Source organism: Ceratina calcarata, unplaced genomic scaffold (genome assembly GCF_001652005.2).
Source record: "Ceratina calcarata isolate Rehan_Ccalc_2016 unplaced genomic scaffold, ASM165200v1 scaffold162.2, whole genome shotgun sequence".
NCBI lineage: Eukaryota > Metazoa > Arthropoda > Insecta > Hymenoptera > Apidae > Ceratina > Ceratina calcarata.
In genome coordinates this window covers 1,125,197-1,144,169 of record NW_017137499.1, presented here as the reverse complement: position 1 = coordinate 1,144,169, position 18,973 = coordinate 1,125,197, and the positions used below count along the sequence as shown (strand labels likewise).

General features: G+C 43.5%; 1 protein-coding gene across 2 annotated transcripts in view; it reads right to left on the bottom strand.

Annotated features, from left to right (window-relative positions):
- Positions 1–2,669: 2,669 nt before the first annotated feature.
- The window catches only part of ldd (lipid droplet defective), a 28,400-nt gene continuing 12,096 nt past the window's right edge, over positions 2,670–18,973 (bottom strand). The window contains exons 21-50 of one of the 2 annotated variants that reach the window (XM_026819823.1): positions 18,713–18,795; positions 18,472–18,634; positions 18,234–18,415; positions 17,535–18,161; positions 17,287–17,414; positions 16,895–17,217; positions 16,604–16,793; positions 16,376–16,516; positions 15,976–16,299; positions 15,411–15,906; positions 15,209–15,329; positions 14,959–15,149; positions 14,650–14,788; positions 14,230–14,437; positions 13,519–13,659; positions 12,534–12,723; positions 12,136–12,333; positions 11,491–12,000; positions 11,191–11,366; positions 10,863–11,124; positions 10,695–10,794; positions 10,465–10,607; positions 10,179–10,379; positions 9,650–9,830; positions 9,468–9,580; positions 8,567–9,392; positions 8,048–8,196; positions 7,683–7,865; positions 5,977–6,220; positions 3,317–3,442 (exon numbers count right to left, since the gene is read on the bottom strand). In XM_026819823.1, the coding sequence (XP_026675624.1) occupies positions 3,317–3,442; positions 5,977–6,220; positions 7,683–7,865; positions 8,048–8,196; positions 8,567–9,392; positions 9,468–9,580; positions 9,650–9,830; positions 10,179–10,379; positions 10,465–10,607; positions 10,695–10,794; positions 10,863–11,124; positions 11,191–11,366; positions 11,491–12,000; positions 12,136–12,333; positions 12,534–12,723; positions 13,519–13,659; positions 14,230–14,437; positions 14,650–14,788; positions 14,959–15,149; positions 15,209–15,329; positions 15,411–15,906; positions 15,976–16,299; positions 16,376–16,516; positions 16,604–16,793; positions 16,895–17,217; positions 17,287–17,414; positions 17,535–18,161; positions 18,234–18,415; positions 18,472–18,634; positions 18,713–18,795 (7,059 nt within the window). Of the gene's footprint in view, positions 3,443–5,976; positions 6,221–7,682; positions 7,866–8,047; positions 8,197–8,566; positions 9,393–9,467; positions 9,581–9,649; positions 9,831–10,178; positions 10,380–10,464; positions 10,608–10,694; positions 10,795–10,862; positions 11,125–11,190; positions 11,367–11,490; positions 12,001–12,135; positions 12,334–12,533; positions 12,724–13,518; positions 13,660–14,229; positions 14,438–14,649; positions 14,789–14,958; positions 15,150–15,208; positions 15,330–15,410; positions 15,907–15,975; positions 16,300–16,375; positions 16,517–16,603; positions 16,794–16,894; positions 17,218–17,286; positions 17,415–17,534; positions 18,162–18,233; positions 18,416–18,471; positions 18,635–18,712; positions 18,796–18,973 lie in introns of both variants that reach the window. The other variant, XM_026819825.1, reaches the window with a different exon arrangement.

The window sequence follows — 18,973 nt, the reverse complement described above, 5'->3', positions numbered from 1 at the left end:
AGATGATACTATTACCTATGAAAAATTTGAAATCACTATAATTTTAGCTTTTTAATAGTAATAGGAATCTATAATAACAAATTCAACATGCCAGCATTGTTTAAGTATATAGCCTATACATCTTTAATACATGAGTTCCTCGTACTGTCTGCTATAAAACCAATTAAAAATGATCAGTGTTACGTATGATGTATAAACGTGCAATATTATGCAGGATGAATCAATAAAGGAAATTCTTGAAACAACTCGTTAATTGATAATTTTATTAGAATTGTCTTCTATGAATGATTGATTTGATAAACTTCGTCGAATAATCGTTGCATGTTAATAAATCAGAATTCATCGTCAATTGTGAGATTTGATACAATAATTCAATGAACATTTGTTTAGTATCACGCTTTAAATATTTGTTGGCCGTCAGATTCGTTATTGATCGATGATACCAGGTCGTAGTTCGACCGATAGAGATGAAAATCCCGTTGCTGTGCCTTGTGTAAAGGACATCGATAAATCGTCCCTGTTCGTACACTTAAATCCTTCGAGTTGCGCATCAAGTTCCACTTTGTTACTGCTTTCTCCTCGTGGATTAATTCAGGATTGATCCCGTTTAATTCCCTATTCCTCTTGCAAATCAGCCGAGCTAATAACGTGTTCTTTTGTATCGACGAGACTTAATCCCTGTCTTCGTTCCGTTCGTTTTCTTGCGAACTCCGTCGGACCGAAGTCCCGTCACGTTGCCAATTCGGCTCGAGTGCTCCTTAATATGCAGTCTAATTCGAGATGAATCCTCCACTGGATAATGTTGGTGCGAATCGATTTCTTTTTGATTGATAAGAAATAGATATGAAATAAGAATATAATGAAAGTGGATAAGGACGAAAAATTAAGAACAATATGAAAAACTTCCGTGTGTGAATTGCAAATAACTGCTTACCTGTTGCCATTAGTTAAAAATGTTTCCAATGAAAATTGTACGTACCGTCAAAAGGTACTCTAACGTGGAATAACTACAGGAATATATAAGATATATCTGTTTTCTCTTAAATTTATAAAGAAAAATAGAACGGGAAAGAGTTGTGGGGAAGTAGAAAAGATAAAGGAAAATCGATTTGAATATCACATTGTTCCCATGGAAATGAAAAGGCTCTCTCCAACATTAATTCGAGCTTTATCGGTTCTGGGATAGTAGATTCTACCCGGTCGCACTAACATCGCGCGACCGTACTCGTGGCTGACAAATCCTCGAATAATCACTGTTATAAATAATCGAGGAAAGACTCGTTCCATGAAATTATTGTTCGAGCGTTTAACGAACGAGGCCGAGAGATGATTCTATTCCCCCTAGACGCAATTCTTCTCGCAACGGTGGTACCACTACCCCTGTTCTCGTTTCTTTCGTCCACGGTTGCTGCTTTCTCGCTCTACCTCCGAGGAAGGAATTGCGTTACGTTGCATTTATTTAACCAAGAAAATTGCAAAAAAGTTGCACTCCGAATGAAATCGAGGATCGTTTTCGGTCGGAGCCAGAATTATCTAACATTTCTACGACGCCGGTGACCGTATGTTTTATTCACAAAGATCCAGTAACAAAAAGAAATAGAATGAATACGATAAAACACGTTCCGAGACAAAGTATGGTCGACGAAATGGAACAATTTAACGGCTGTTCCCTCGTCTCTGTTCGGAAGAACAATTGCGATTCGGTGCACGGCGCGGCTGCAAACACGACATAGAGTTAAAGCACAAAGAAACTGAAACGAACGGTTATTGATTCGATTCATCCTCGATTCTAATTAGCCCCCTATATCTCTCTCTTCACTAGTTTGCGCAAGTATCCACGCTCTGTTACCGTTTGTCGATCGTAGACATCGGCCGAAGACAAACGTTTCTTTGCCCATTTTTAATCGTTCACCGAGCCGAACGAATCGAAATAAATGAGTCGCCTCTCTGTGCGCGGGAATATGCGCGGGCGTGTACACATGTACGTGCATATATATTTCTCTTTTCGCTATCGAGGATTCTATCGTTTCGTTGACACCGACGAAATTTTCGTCGACGCGAGGGAAACAGCGAATTAAATCTTCGGCGAACACCGGCGCCAGAGAAGGAATTCGAGGCACGATATTTTTCACCGTTTCGACGATCCGGATCTTGTCAGTTCCGGTGACTGACGCGTACGAGTTTTGTAATTTAACCGGCGCGGTTTTCAAAAAAGTTCGCTGAGGATGAAACTCTCGCCGCTGATGAGGGAAGCACGAATTTTTTTCCAGTTACGGTGCGAGTCTCGTACGATCCTACGATGACGGTATCACCGGCTAAATCAATTACGCGTCGGTTCAACGTGGTCGTGATAAGAACGCGTAATCACATGTTTTCTCTGGGCGGAGGATTTTCGCTGGTTCGAATTATTCCCGTGTATACCGGATTCTGCTGGTGTAATCAATAAACATTCTCGACCTCGTACAATTAGTCACACGTAACTCGTTACGACATATTTCACCTGCTGTTATCAGTTGAACGATATCTAATACAATATCTAGAAGCGAGCAGTTTTACGAGACGTAGCTATCATTTTTATTGTATTATGTAACTTTAATACCATTGAGCTTGATACCGATAACGGAAAGTTTCTGCAATAAATAGTGAACATAAAATAAACACTAGGTGAATCGTGTGATAGAATTTTTATAAAACTTACATACATTTATCTACAATAAAATTATAATCATGGCATTGAGTAACTGATGTTAGCACTTCGACAAGCACCGATTTCGTATGGAATTTTTTTTTATATTATAATCTGATCTCTTAATTTTATTCAATTATATTCCGACACGAAGAGAATAGAAATGTTTCACTAATGTTTATTTGCGATGCACGATTATTCTCGATTTCTCTCTTTAGAGAATAAAATCAATAAACTATAGCTATAAACAATATCGATTAACTAATATTGATTAATTGTACACACATAACCCGAGTAATAAATCCTGTGCAAACATTTCGAAAGTCATGTATCTATAAAAACTAACCAATCGTGATATCTATATGTAAAAAAAAAAAGAATTGATAACTAATCGTGTATCGTTAGCAGGCACTTGATCATTGAAGGCTGACGCAAGCTCCCATCGTACTGTACATACTTCAAACGTGGTTTGAGAATTGAATTAAAGCTATCACAGTAGGTACCACGATCTATATGTATATGTTAATAACAGATAAACCTTGTAAACCGTGTAAAGTTTACGCAACATTGAAAACTAAATTCGATCACGAAGAAAATCGACGGTAAACATGATCCGACTCGTGGAACCTATCAAAACGTTTCCATGTGTATAGTGTCTTTGCTGGAATAAATATTTAAGACGTTGTTGCTACTGCTTTGCGTGCAGATCGTAGATCCTTCGACATCGTCCATCTCTTCCGAGAAATTCACCAGCACCTGGAATAATTCAAACACTCAACGTTGACTTATAATAAAACTAAAATTGAGAAAATACAGAGTATTGCTTGACAATTTAATAATGTAAGAAAATTAACGATTTCCTCAATTCCAGTACCGACATGGATGCCCTATTGTCTTTTATTTTGTTAAATATGTAGATAATTAACAGTGTGATATTTCTAGAAATCTGCGAAATCTGCATATCTACGTTAAAGATCTTGTCGGACGGAGAAATGCTTTACGACGCGAAAGTTCGCTACGCGTTAACTTTCTCGTCCGTCATATCTACTTGCGGATTCACTTCGTCGCTAATTTTATCTCCTTTAATTTATGAGAGCGGATTCGTAACGCGTACTAATCGAACAGGGACATATAAAGGGATGAATAAATAACAAACCGACCGAGCGGAACGCAGCGAATAATACGTGGCCCGGACCCTCTGATTATTCAGCTGTTTTCATAATTTCCCGACGATACCGAGTTGTTAATCAACCGGTCGTACCGTTGGTTGCTCGGTTAATTAATACTCTCGCGTCGTCGCACGTTCCGTGTTTTCGCGCGATCAACTTTAACCGCTCCTCTTTCTATTTTCTTTGAATTATCTCCGTCATCGACAGAGTACTTGGAAAATCGTTAGAAAAATCGTATCCTCGGGGCTTCGACTTTAGACTTTCTCGTGAGACGATTAATCGCGTCGAGTTGAACAGCGTGATTTAAAATATTTAAATAAGATATTCCCGATGTAATTAAAGAATCATTTCTCTTTGAACACGTGTGCAACGATTCGAAGAATTTTATGGCAATTAACCAGGCTCGAAGGTGTTTGAAATTGCTTATCGGGGGTGAGTATTAGGGTTAGACGGGGGAGATCGGCTGGGACTAAGAACGAGCAGTCTCTAAGTCGAGTTAATCTCCGGGGAGCTTTGTGTGAGCGCGAGCTTTGTGTACAGGTAGGTAAACATAACCGGATCAACGAATACTCGTGACAACCGCGTGTAAGTAAGTACACGTAGAGACAGGTACCGCGGAATCTTATCTCCATTAAGGAGACTGGAATAAACGATGCGAACACGATTCCATTGAGTCGAGTAAGAGCCGCGGAATCTCGCGCTTATTCCGAACATCAGCCCCGCGATCACGTATGAATTATTTAGACGGATACCTGCCGCAGAGAGCCGCGGATAGAATGGGCGTTTCCGGCGCTGCGAATCGAATTGTTCGCAAGATTCCCGGATAATTGCATCAATTTGTTTGCGTTCCGACGTGATAAGAAAAGCGGTCGGGTCGAAATTGTTTGTGAGAAAAAGAACGATCGCGTGGTGGCAGGACCTCGGACACGTGGAACACGGTCGGGAATAAATTTCTAAGTGGCATTAATCACAAAGTCAACGGTTCCTCCGGTCGGGTCACGAACTTTCGAGGTAACTTTTTTAATTAGCGCTCAAATTGCGCCTCCTTTATTAACAGACTCATGCAAATTCGCGGCGCCTTGCGTGAATCTGCGAGGGAATTTCGCAGATGGAATCGCTGCCACGGTAGCCAGCCGGCTGAATTCGACACGAGGGAACAGCCAGCCGAGTATGCAAATCTCTTTCTTTTTTCTATCCCCTCTTTCTCGCTCGCTCTTTACGTTCTCCAGCCGCACACGTTCCCGACTTCTAATTGTATTTCGCACGGCACACAGACACTTGCGTAATCTCTCGGAAAATGTAAGAGACGATCGTCGCGAAACGCGTAATTCGCCCCGAAGGACGAGACGGCGACGACTTTCACATGATATACCGTTAGCAAGGAAAACTGCGATCGATCAAAACCGTCGAACACACGCCGCCACAGTACCACCGCTTATCGTTGCTTTTAACGCAACGGTTTGTTTTAAATGAAAAATTCTTTCGTTTCCATTCGACAGTAAAAAGTTAATAGAAACTCGCGTTAAAACACTCTATTCACTGGCGCGGAAGATTAACGCGTTTTCTACCAACGTTCAACCATTGTTTTACTTAGAGTTAGAACAAATATGAATCCGGTAGTTTGCACAGTATCTGTTATACGCGAGTTAAATTATTCTCAGCGTATGTAATTAATAGGAAACGATTTAGTAGATGCTCGGTTACAGACGGGGTTGCGATAGAGAGAATCAGAAAGCGTTTAACCGAGCTTAGGAGAAGCAGACGGTGATACAGTAGGATCTCGGTTCTTAGCCTGTTGGAAACCGTGGACGGGAGAGTGTACACAAGTGCGAGAGCCTAAGACGATAGATCCATTAATATTCCTCAGACTATCGTCCTTGGTCTAACAGCCTGGCGGTAGCATGCACTGTGGTATGCATCATCTGTTCGAGACAAGAGTCTTGTACGTGTATTTGGCACGACGATCTTCCAAAATACTCGATCGATTCGTGTTCGATCAGGTATGCACGTTTCGTATCTGAATAATGCGAATATACTCTCGTGTCTCGATGTCGAACTTCTCATTAAAAACGTTATTAGGTGGTTTTCATACGCCACCGCATTAAAACTGTTAATACGAACCTGATCCAGCGAACTTTGTGTCAGCGTGTAATCCGTGGCTTTCAATTCCTCGGCTAACAGCTTCAGCTTATTAAAGCTGGTGCTCACTGCCATGTCCTGGCTTCGTGGTACCAGAAGACGAGCGGCGTTGGCCTGTCTCGAGGAGACCACAGCTTGCGGGAAGTACATCGCTATGGCTTTCCTCAAATCCGTGGACGAAACCGGCTGACGGAACCGTAAGAACGCCACGTACCCTTCGCCAAATCTGTGAACAGAACGATCATTTTATTTTGAAACTAAGAAAAAAGTCATCTAATTGTGGTAACATCGATCATTGTTAATAATTGTGGAAACGTTTCTCACAGTAAGCGTAGGTCATAACCGTGGGAGCAAGGGAACGCGGAAATAACGCGAGCTGAGTTCTGATACGACACGAGGAAAGGTAACGAGGGAAAACATGCGCGGGCGAAATGAAAACGGCGTAACAAATATTTATCGCGTCGCACGTATTCCAACGACAGATCCATCTATTCGTATTCATTTACGCCCGTGTACACGTGTACCAACGTCGATAAATTATGCTGTGGGAAAGGGCAGGCAGCGTGGCAGCTACTCGGTAAATTTACATGGCCATTTCGGGGAGAGAGGGAAATCCGGCCAAAGGACCAGTGAAAATTGCGAAAATCGGTTCGATCTCTTTTTATGTGCTCGTTCATTAAGTAAAGCAATGATCAACGTTCGTTTTTCTAGTTAGGGCGTTAAAAGCTCTGAAAATATAAATTAATATAATTAGTAAAAATCGCATTATTTTCCTACTCGATTAAAACTAAGATAATTATGATATGAAAAGATCTTAGTGAACGAAGGAAAGTGTAGGCAACGAAATTAAAAATTTGAATGTGACAAGTTTACGGTCTTTCGGTATAACTGGATATTGCGAACGGTATTTCATACGCGAGGATATCCCGGTGTGTTTACAGCGGTGGCAAAAGATCGGTTGGGTTCGTTTCTTTCTCGCCGTACATTCACCGGAGAATGTGGATGGATTACCGTATTACGTATAAACGCGCGGGTGCGCACACGTGCGCGCACGATATCGTAAATTCTCCCGTGCTCGAAGGGAAAACGAAAAGAGAGAAAACGGTGAAGGCAGGAGATGTAAGAGGGACATTTTCCCTGGGGTTGCCGCCGGAGGGGAAAGGTGCCACGGCTTAAATACATATTTACAGCGAGCGTTCTATTCCGCGAAAGGAGTTAAACACGCGCGTCGCAATCGAGGAACGTGCGATGAACCATTGCGACGCGTTCCGCGATACCGTGGAGTATCATTGTGACTGTAATCGAATGGTAATCCCCAAATGGTTCCGTCGAATGGAAACGAAATCTGTTCGAATTCCCAGCGAGAAGAGTGGAAATGATGGGCGAAATTAAAAATCAATCGACAACGGTCGGCGCAGGAACCAGAGGGCGGCGAATGAATTGTCGCGTCGCGAATTTCGTCAGAAAGCCTTTGGAGAGATCAAACCGACACGAAGGATCCATCAGTTGGAACAACATCATTAAAATGCACCCGGCTGGAATTAATCCCGTCCGGATATCGGTGCCCGCGCGGAATAACAGAACGCTTTGTCGCGACCGTTGATACCTAGTGTATTAATGTCTGGCGGAACTTTTAAACTCGATTGCCTGCCACGGTTGAAACGACGCGATCGATCGAAAGCGCTTACTTGTGTTTTAAATGCTGCGGCGTTCCTATGCACCTGAGACCAGCCTTCGCCAGAATGCCGACTCTGTTGCAGAGATTCTCGCATTCCGTCACGCTGTGCGAGGTGAGGATTACGCAGCACTGGTTCTTCGTCAATCGCCTGATCGTTTTGGCCACCAGATCCTTCGTTGCCGGGTCCATGCCGCTACGCGTAGAAAAAGAAACGAACGTATGTATAAATATTGATTTGCCGGCTGAATCATGTTCTTTCATTAATAGCAAAGGCGTTGATGAAACGGCGCCAATGAAAGTATCCTTGGTAATTTCAAAGTAAGTTTAATGTCGGTTAGTAAAGATCCTCTTAATAAATCGTTTCACGGCAAATACCTCGTTGGCTCGTCCATGAGAACCACAGGCACAGGCGCCATTACGCTCAAGGCGGTGCACAGTTTCCTTTTATTACCGCCGCTGAGGCTGCTCACTCTCTTGTGCGCGTATTTCAGCAGATCGAGCCTCTTCAGCGCCGACTCGACCGCCTGAAACAAACAATTTTTCACGGGGTAATATTAAATTCCTGGAAGCCGGACGGCACGTACTGCGCTAAGGAAAGAAACTCTTAGAGTGGATGAGGAACTTTTACGGCTCATCCGCAGAAGGAGTTCGTCTCGTAGGAAACAAAGAAAAAAACACAAGGGAAAAAGGACGAGGGAAATGAAAAAGAAAAATGCGAGAAATTCCCGACTGCTTTGTAACCGTTTTTCCCTCGCGGAAACTCGAACGCGAAATAATTAAAAACGAAATCCACGCCGTGGAAGTTATTTAAAGGTCCGCGAGGATGAAACTCGTAGGAACTCGAACGGAGGGAAAGGGAGAAGGACGGAAGTTTCGACATAAATCAACCCTCACCTTGGAAACGTTACTCAGTCCGCAAACTTCCCCGTGAATCGTCAGACACTGATGCGGACTCAAGAAACCGTCCAGGGCATCGCTCTGAGGGCAATAGCCGATCTCGCCGTTGCACAACGGCCCCTTGCTGATTTCTTTCCCTTGTAAAACGATCCTACCCACGGTTGGTATGACCTCCGTAGTCAACATCCGGAACGTGGTGCTCTTTCCGGCGCCGTTCGTACCCAGAAGACCAAAGCACTTACCGGCCTGCACCCCGATACTTAAATTTTGCACGGCTACGTTTGTCCCGTAAACGCTGCTATATTCTTTCCTGAGTTTCACCGTTTGCAAAATATCATCGGACATTCCACTCTCGACTCTCATCCTCTCCTTCGACACGTCCTCGTCCTCTTGGATCACCTCGTAAGGGCATCTCTGCTTGTTCCAATTGGGCAACAGTCCACACTCGATCAGCAAATTTAATGAGAACAAAATGACACCAATAACTGTGAGGTAAACGTAGTGAGGACCCAGAAGATCCCAACTTAACGGTGGCTTGTAGGTGTCCATGTGGAACTTTTCCAACAATTGAGCCGTAATATCGTTCCGCGATATTTGCACGAGGGCATCGCCCAAGGCGTATTGAGGGAAGATCAATAAAATGTTATGCAAAATGTTACGCGCGTCCTCCGCGCTTTTCGTTTTGCCCAGAATGTCGAGGACCAGTATCGTTGCCAGGGAAGCTACGCCTATGAAAGTGTTCACGCAGAAGAGCACCATGTTCGACATACTTGAATCGTCGAAAGCCTTCTCCGTTAAATGCGAGAACGGTAGCGCAGCCCAACTACAAATATGGACATTTATTTAATAAAAAATATAATATAAATATAACGAACGGTGCGTGTAAATTAATATTTACGCGAAGAGGAGGAGTAATACACAGATCCCAGGTAAGTTTCCCCTTGCGACGTACGCGGGAAGGCCAAAGATCTCGAAGACTATCACCGCTAAAACAATGGAGCAGCCGAAGACCTGGAAGGAGAACAATTCAATCTCCTGATTCTCTTCATCCCCTTTTGCGTTTCACTCTTGATCGCTTACAAAGAAGTCCCAGATCAATACTGTTATCCAGTAGGTGATAGGATGCACACCCGCTAGGTAAAGAATTCTCCTCTCCTCCGTCAATCTTTCCCTGACGAGTTCCTTCGAGCCCTGAGCAGCCACCAAGTTGAAAGCGATCAAAAGTACCAACGCCACCCCGACGTCCGCCACGTGTTGTAGCCTAAATAAAATTGTGAAACGTTCCGAGGTTCGAGTCGGTGACAATTAAATCAGAATAGACAAGAATCGCGCTGCGAGATCGTTAAGCAGATTAACGAAAGGAAAGAGGATCCGAATAATGAAAACCGTGAAATCCTGTTAAAACCTTCAGCGGCTGGGCGATTGCGCAGAGTTAATTAAAAGTAAACGCAACACGTGCAATTTTGTTATGCACATTTTCTGCCGCACTTAGCCCGGCACCGTTGTGATCAGCCTGCTTATTCTAATCTTTGCCCTTAATTGAATTGACTTCACGAAAATATAATGAGTACGAATACATGTACTTTTCTTCATTTCTACTAGAACTTACAATGTCGTTCGATTTAGTTGATCGCTGGAGAGTCTTAAAGGGTGATTGAGCGTTGTTAAGCGGCCTTGTACTCCCGACGCCCTCAAAACTGCCTCGTTCAAAGCGCTTAAGTATGATGGTAGAGCATGATGCCCTTTGTTGTTGTACCAGACGACAAAGAGTGGCTCGTCTTTTTCGTGAGACAATGACCAACCCCCGTATCTGCAAAATGATGGAACAATATTTAATTTCCGAATGATTTTCAAACGTTTTCCGCGATAGGTATATTCGTGGTATGTTCTTTTACCTTTTTTCTATATACTCCTGGTGGGTCGATACTATCCAATCCAGAGTAGGCCTACCTGGTAATACCTGCAAGAGACCTTCGACGGCTTGCGATACACCATGGCATACCTGTTGACCGTCCAAACATTCACAGGTACCTGTGTCCTGATGAATAAAAAGAATGTAAATATTTGCAGACGCTAACGTTTGCCCCGCGGATGTATTTTCAATGAAACTTTACAAAGATCGTACATTTGGCAATGTTTGCCAGGCACCAGCATAGTCGTCCCCAAATCGATCGTGAAGCTGTAGGGATACGTGTTGCAAAAACGAGTCGTCGCCGTTATCGATGCTGAAAATTACGGATAATAGATAATAATTAGCAATTAATTAACGGGCAATTAAGTTTTTCGTACTTACCTGTAGAAATAAGTCGGATGGGTATCATACAGCTTGGGCGTAAGAATTAATGGCGGTTCATCCTCGGACGGTGGCCTGATCAAAGAGAATCCCATAGCGACCGCAACGAACATTGTCGGCAAAAAGAGACCAACCGCGAATGTCAGCCAGTCCTTACGGAAGTGCCAAATTCGCTTTTTCAACAAAGCTTTTATTTGCCTAATGGGCGAAGGTCTCGGAGTCGGCTCGGTGTTAATTAAATCATGTTTAGACATCGTCACATCTATAAAAAATTAATTCCGATAGAAATTAGAGCAGATTAGACATATAATGTAATGATGGTACGCACCACCGGTCTCCACACTGATAACACTATCCTGGCTGGCTTTGATAACAGAGGGCCCACCTTCTGCTCTAGCGCACAAGTCCAGAAATACCTGTTCTAAACTGTCGCATTCCAAAGAGAAATGCGAATAACCCAACATCTTTTTATTGTCCTCCAAAACCTTGGCAACTTGTACTATACTAAAACACGAATCATCCAACGAAATGGTATAGTTTAACGAATACGATTTTACGCAGTCGATCCATGATTAAAATTAGACTTATGCTAATTAATAATTAACAAGGTCAGCAGCTATTAACTTACTTATTCTGTGTACCGTTCATCCCTTGGAATGGCAGTATGACGACTACCTCCGTCCCTGATGTCTCATTTATTGTAGCGTTGGGAACCACATCCTCGATCATACCTCTCAGTGTCTCCAATCTTTTTTTATCTATCGAATCGGCGTCACGATCGGCTGGGAATGTTACGAGGAGTCTGTAGCCGCGACCGTGCATCATCTTCAACGACAGGGGCGATCCGGTGCAGAGTATCTTTCCTTTGTGCATCACGACAACGGTGTCGCTGAGCATGTCGGCCTCGTCCAAATGATGAGTTGACAGGATGACGGTCCTGCCAATCCTGTGCTGATCGATTAGACGCCAAATCCTTCGCCTCGCCGCGGGATCCACTCCGGCGCCAGGTTCATCCAGGATCACCAGCTTCGGTGATCCTAGGAATGCCAGAGCTACGCAGAGCCGTCTCTTTGTACCGCCCGAAAGCCGGTACACTGGTTCGTGCTCCTGTCTGCCCAGTTCCAAGGACGTCAGCATCCTGCGAACAGAATTATCGGCTGGATACGTACTAACGAAACACTAATTAAAAAAGGAAGCTGACATTTTTGTGTTATAATATTTATAATTAAAGATACTCTTACCAACTGAAAGGGAATTAAAGTAATCGACTTACTCGTTCACGTCGCGTTCCACGGTCGCGTCGTCTTTGGGCTGTTTCAACTTCGCGTAAAACATCAAATGCTCCCTTGGCGTTAGGGTGCCGATGAGCACGTTATCCTGAGGACAAACCCCTATGTCAGGTTTGAAACCCTCAATGCCGTTCAAACAGATTTCACCGTTGGTCGGAGCCTGCATCCCTGTCAGCATCTTGCTGAAATGAAAGTACACACTTGAAAGACGAGAATGAATTCCCCGAATTCCTCGTCGTTTACGAACGAAAATCCGGGGCAAACCCTTCCAGCGATGTTAAAGGGGATAAGTCCACTGCGCGCCGCGGTCCCAGTTCTCGCCTTTACCCCTTTAGCTCTCGCCGCTTGCTCTTGATACTTTCGAAAAAGAATGTTCACGTACATGATAGTAGTTTTCCCAGCGCCGTTCCTCCCGAGGAAACTGGTCACCTCACCCTCGCTGAGTTTCAAAGTGAAATCGTCCACGGCCGTGACGTCACCCTGATCGGTGTGGTAAACTTTCCTGACACCCTCGAATCTCACCCCCGCCTGCTTTTCGCTGACCGTCAAGCTACTCGTGTCGCTTTCCTCGTCTGTATCGCGATACAAAATACACGTGATGCATTTTTAACTAGAAATTAGTGTTTCGATTAATGAAACAGATCCAACTATGCATTGGACAAGCATGCTCTTTAAAATCTCACAAAAATAAATATGCTGCACCTTGCGAGACGGTATAACATAAATTTTCATTTCATGCGTCGCATGCAAAGTTTATCAGCATGCAATCTGAAAAATAATATCTCGTAGTTAGCCAGCGAGGAAACGTAAAGAAACTCATGCTCGAATGTTTGATATTCTAACAGTTTGTTGGTTCACATGAAACTCCAGCAAAATGCGAATGTGATTATCAATAAGAATTCTGACTGGAACAGCTATTTTTTTATGAATCTATTCTCCAACATTGAATAAATTAGTCCGATAAATTATACCGATGGAAGTATTAACAAACACTTTTACGTTCGACGAAATTCAAATGTATAGCGTTTTCCCCATGCAAATTTCACAAAGAAAATAAATGGTTGGAATATTTATGTAAATTAAATCGATGGTTTTGCGACTGCCGACGATTCTCGACGATCCTTTCGAAAACTTGCATTCATATCTGAAGAGTAGAAGAATTTCGACAAGAAGACGTAGAAGCAACATAAACAGCGAGCGGAATATGCTATATTTGGCGGAAGTTTGAACGGCGCAGGTGGAGCTTGAATAAAATAGCAGGGATGCGCATCAGAAATGCCGAAAGCAAGAGAGAGAGGAGAGAGGTCAGAGATAAGCCGAAGTATCGTGCGAGAACGAAAGAACGAGCGAGCGAGCTAGTGCGATACCTTGGTAAGTGGCTGAAGAGTGGAGAACGTCGTTAGTGAAATAAAGGTTGTTGACGAAGGTAAGGTAGCTCGGCCTGCCATAAGAGGAACGTTTGTCGGCCCACCATAAGCTAGAGGACCTCAATTCGTGAAAGCCCTTGCCTGGAAAATTGATTTGCCAAATGCTCGTCCGTTTTCCGGGGACTCACCAGTTCACCATCGACATCGCTTTCAGGTAGGGAAGTGTCGCGCAGTGTCTTTTTCGTTCTTTTTTCTTTGCGACCGATCGTGAAAGGGTGCCACGACACCGTCGACCTGGCGTTTCTCTTCGTGGATGAAAAGGTAAAATGCGAACGAGTGGTGCTTGGGTGAACGATATTTCATTGTGAACACGTAGGTGGCATCGACGAACAAATTGTTATATGTGAACTTAAAAGTGTAAAAGTTAAATTCGTCTCTCTGTTATTTCTGACAAAAGAGATGCACACACAAGATAGAAACATTGAACGTATTTTATGTTTCCGGCACCACATCATTTTTCTATACAGTATAAGACACGCGTTGCGTTAGTTTTTATTACACGACTCTCGAACGTGAATACTTTTACAATGTGAGAAAAACAAAGAAAAAAATCACAGGAAAGAGAACATAAGCGACATCACCAAACGTTCAAAGATCGATTCTACGATAGTTCTAAGAAGTTTAGACAAATTTCGTGCCGAAAGACAGTACCTGAATTCGTGTAATTGGCAACGAGATAACCGATTGCGGCGTAAATGCAACCATCGAAGGCGATCATTAGTAGCACCAAGCCGAGGGACATGGGATCACCGGGGCTGGACTCCTCCCACATTGCGTCCCAAGTTAATCCGATTCCTTGAACTTCTTTTCTGGCTGCATACAGACAGCCATAACAGAAACTGGTCGACATATTGAGGCACTGCAAGTTCATAATGTCAAACGAATTTTTATACGTAGTTTTTACAGAAACTACTACTACAATATAGAAAATGTTGTGACTAATAACACATTTTGTCTGTCGCACGGGAATAGCCGCGAGCGAAGACAATTTCAGCGCAATGCGAACGCGTTGTTCGAACACGTTATTTGTCACAGGAAATACTATTGCGACGCTGGACGGCGATAACTTACGATGAGAAGCTTATACCCGAGACCTATAACGGCCTCCATAGCAATGACAATGACGTACGGCATGAATGTCAGCAAGAACGTAACCACGGTGATGATCGCAGCCAGACTCGCCGAGCTGCACAACGTCGAGATCATGTAGCTGAAAATTCGTGAAACAAACAAAAATTGCGAAAATATATAAGAATTTTATATATTGAAGCAATAATAGAATGCATCTAATGTTTACAAAATATCTGCTATGAGAAGCACTTTATAATATTTGAAGAGTAAAATGAACTTTACAAATGGTAAAATTTTAATAATGCTTACCAGAAGGTAACTACAGAAAAGGCATAATCGATCATCATGATTAAAATCAATGATGGATCGGACTTTGGAAGGATTTTGCCAGCTAGGAGAATAGTGGCGATAGAGAACATCACGATTAACACTTCTACGAATGTAGTGATAAACCAAGCCATGGTGTTTCTCCAAGGTTTCAGTCCCATTACGCTCATTACCTAAGAGAAGTAATTGTGAACTAATAGCCGTTTCGAATGGTTGTACGACAGTTTTTTACCATTGCATTCTGTGACTCGCGTTCCCAAACGACGTGCCTTACAGCTGCGCCCACACACATCATTAGAGCGAAGAAGAAACACACCTCTATGCCTTGCGACTCATAAAGTGTGGTTTGGAAGCTACACGATTTCGAATCATTTTACATAAAATTGGAATAGAAATAGGAACGACTCTGAATCAATGCTTTCATTAGAACTTACGGTACGTCCTTCCAGCAAGGATACGGCATTTGTTGCGTGACAGTCTTCCAGTCCAAATCTCTCTGACTCTTTGTTCTCACGATCGCGCGATCGATGGAGTCCTGAAGCTGGACGAATCCCCTCATATATCTTAAATGCTCTATGAAACTGCTCTCCGGTCCGGGTATCCAAAATTGATTTTTCAGTCGCTTCGTCGACTGCACGTAATCCACGTCCATACGAATCTTGTATATAACGTTGTTAGGCAGCTGTTGGTCCAACGATCTGCTCGATCTTTCCGACGGACTATCCAAGAACACGACACCGGCTAAAAACTCTCGCGTCTCCATCAGAATCCGTGCTTCCGCCTCCATCTCGTCCTCGGTACGAAATCCTCTTACACGATCCACGAGCACGCATTCCAATAAATCATTCAGCATGCCGACCATTCTGATCAAACGTTTAGACCTTTTAAGTCGCCACGAGATCTCGCTAAGATTCATGTTGGCGAAATCTCCTGGGGATAAGGGGAAACGTTACATGGAAGTGCTTTCTATTCGTTGCACGCGTTTCTGTACGAACTTACCTCCCTCGAAGTTGCCACCGCCGAAAGATCTGATCGCGATCTTTATGACATCCGACGACATTATGGCCTCAAGGTCCTTTAGATTGTCGCTCATGTCAGAAAGGTTCGCCAACGAGGTCAATGTCTTTTCAAAACTACTCATCAACACGCCGAAGTGCTGCATTTCCAAGAACGTCCTGTTCGCCAGCGTCATTACATTGTTAATTACTGTGGAATTCGGGGTGTAAAGGATGTGACCGCGTAGCAAAGGTTTCACGTAGGACCATATAATTTTACCACCTCCCATAGCAACCATGCCTTTATACGTGTCTCTGCAAAAATCGGCTAAACGGAAGAAAATTTCAAAATTTCTCATTTTCTCCATTCACTGAATGTACAAAATTTTTTCCGCTCTACTCACTCGGCAGAGAGTCGAGTTCCATCTGGTCGAATTCTTTACTGTTGTCCTCCAACTTGGAAATGAGTTTATACAAATCACCATTATCGGAAACCATCGGCTGACCGCATAACATCTCGCTGGCGTCTTGGAGGAACTTTGAGGCTGGAGTACATAAACGCATTTGAATATTTATCGAATACGATTACAAAATCCGTCGTTAATTTCATTTTCCAGTTTTCCATAACTTACTGGAGACCGTTTGGTCCGGTTCCGGCGCATCTGTTTCCAAAGCTTCCGCCGATGGCATCTGAGAGGAAAGTTTGTCTCGGAAGAATGGTAATAACTCCGCGGCCACTCCCAGATTATTCAGTACCATTTTTCCCTCCGCCTCCGTCAGGTTCGCGTTCGCCAATATATTCTTCACGTTCGCGTTCATCAGCTGAAACGATTCGTTAAACCAGAAATTATCGAATGACATCTAACATCAAGAATAATTAAGCAAAGTATTATTAAAGTTTCTCTTATGCAAAATTCACTCACGGTCTTGAAGATGTAATCGAAATTCAAATTCTTAATCAACGTGATCGTCACGTTCTGCGTCTGCGAGTCCTCGAACTGACAGACAGCCGCGCTGACTTCTTCGGCGGTGATTCGGCTGCTGTTGAAATTTAACATATCGCTGAGCTTCTCCGGCGAGCAAATGATCTCCTTTAAGGCGAGAGCTTTTCTTTCTTTCATGAAGACGGAAATCATGTCTATCTTGGCTTGGCTCAGCGTCAGCGCGACGTCGTTGGAAATTCCCATCTTGTCGACCAAGTACGATCTTACCACGTCCCAGTTGTCGAACATGTCTCTGATAACGTCTGAAAGTAAATCGATCGATATTTTTCGTCTCGTCTAACCGAATGGATACTGCACCGTGAGATTCTTACATTTCATGTCGAGCAAGCCTATATTCTTGAAAATTTCCATCGACTGTAAAGCCTGGACCATTTTATAAATATCGTCCAACACGGGTTCCTCGACAAAGGGTCTCACGTCCTCGACTAATTCCTCGAATCTAGAAATCGATCATATACGAATTTCGAACTCTATTTTTTACAAATATCCAATCGATCCGTTATAAGATATTTAACTCGTGTAACTCTAATCTCGTTTCTCTGATAAATAATATCCTTACCCGTCGAAGAGCTTGTCCACCGTCTTATCCTTCAGTACATTAACCACTCCGTCGACGACGTCGGGAGCCCCGAGGACGTTCGATACGTCCTGGAAGTCGATTTTACTGGCGACGTCGAGTAGATTGCCGCCCTCTCCGATAACGACGGATAAGTGGCTAAGGATCTCCTTCAGCCACGTTAAATTCCAAGAAGCGTCCGCGCGCCACTGTTTCAAGTCGTAATCGATACGATCCAGATCCATACTCCGAGACAATCGATCCGCGATCTCTACCAATGAGCTGTAATTCGACGCCTTCGGGTCGTAGCGGAACACTTTCTCCGCTTCCTTCGAGCTAAGACGTTCGTACAGAACCGTACTGTTACGACATTCTTGCTTCGTCCGACAGATACTCCCGTTCCTGTCATTCAGCAACGCGTTCGCGTTAATCATCGCGCCCGGCAAGAACGCCTCGACGTCGCTGACATCCGACGCCTTCACGACGTCGCGGATGGGCTTCCAGATCGGGACGTACTTCTCCGCCATACGAGACAATGCGACGATGCTCTTGTGGTTCGTGCCCCTATCCAGAATGGTAGGTGCATTCCTCTGCAAGGCTTCCAGCACACCGATAACCATGGTGGCGTACCTTGAATCGAGCTGGTTTTTACCGCAACGTTTGCATTTTTAACCCTGGAGATCGTTTCGTCGGAGTACTTACAATCCAGGCCTGGAATAGGCGGGTTCTCCTATAAATTTCCGCATGCACTCGTGCATCCTGTCGCTGTAAGTTTCGTTGTGAAAGTTCACTATAATGTCGACGACGTAATTCAAGGTACTCTCCAGAGTCGATACGAATTCGTCCCTGGTTCGTTTGACGCTTAGGTACTTGTAATCTTTTATCTGAAAGGAGTTTAAAATAGCGTACTGATAATAAAAATGTTCGTAATATTCCTTACCATACTGGCGGTTTTATTCCAATAAAAATTGTGCATCAGGATATTGTGGATTGTCGAAACGTTCAATCGATTCAGCTGACAGAGGAGCTTCGCGTAAAGCTGATGGTGCACCAGCTGAGAATTGAGAACTTCGAAAGGAAATGTGATACACCATGAACAGTCTCTGAAAGAAAATTCTCTGATAAGCTGGTAGCGTTTAATAAATAAATCCTTCGATTACTGACGACTTGTCCCTACTTACTCGGTGGTCTTGGCAGAATTTATAATGTTCCTCGCGATCGTGGAAACTTTTTTCACCACCAAGTGAGCGAGCGCTCTCGGGTTCTGCAGAATAAATTGTCCCGTGAAACGCCGATTGCGTTAGATGTTAATTTAAGGATGTATTGGCTATACAGTCAATCCCAAAAGTTTATGTACCTTAGAAAAACGCATTTCCTATAATTAAAAAGAAATCAGACGTCGGAAGAATAATGCTAATAATAAATAGCTACGTGCTAAAAAG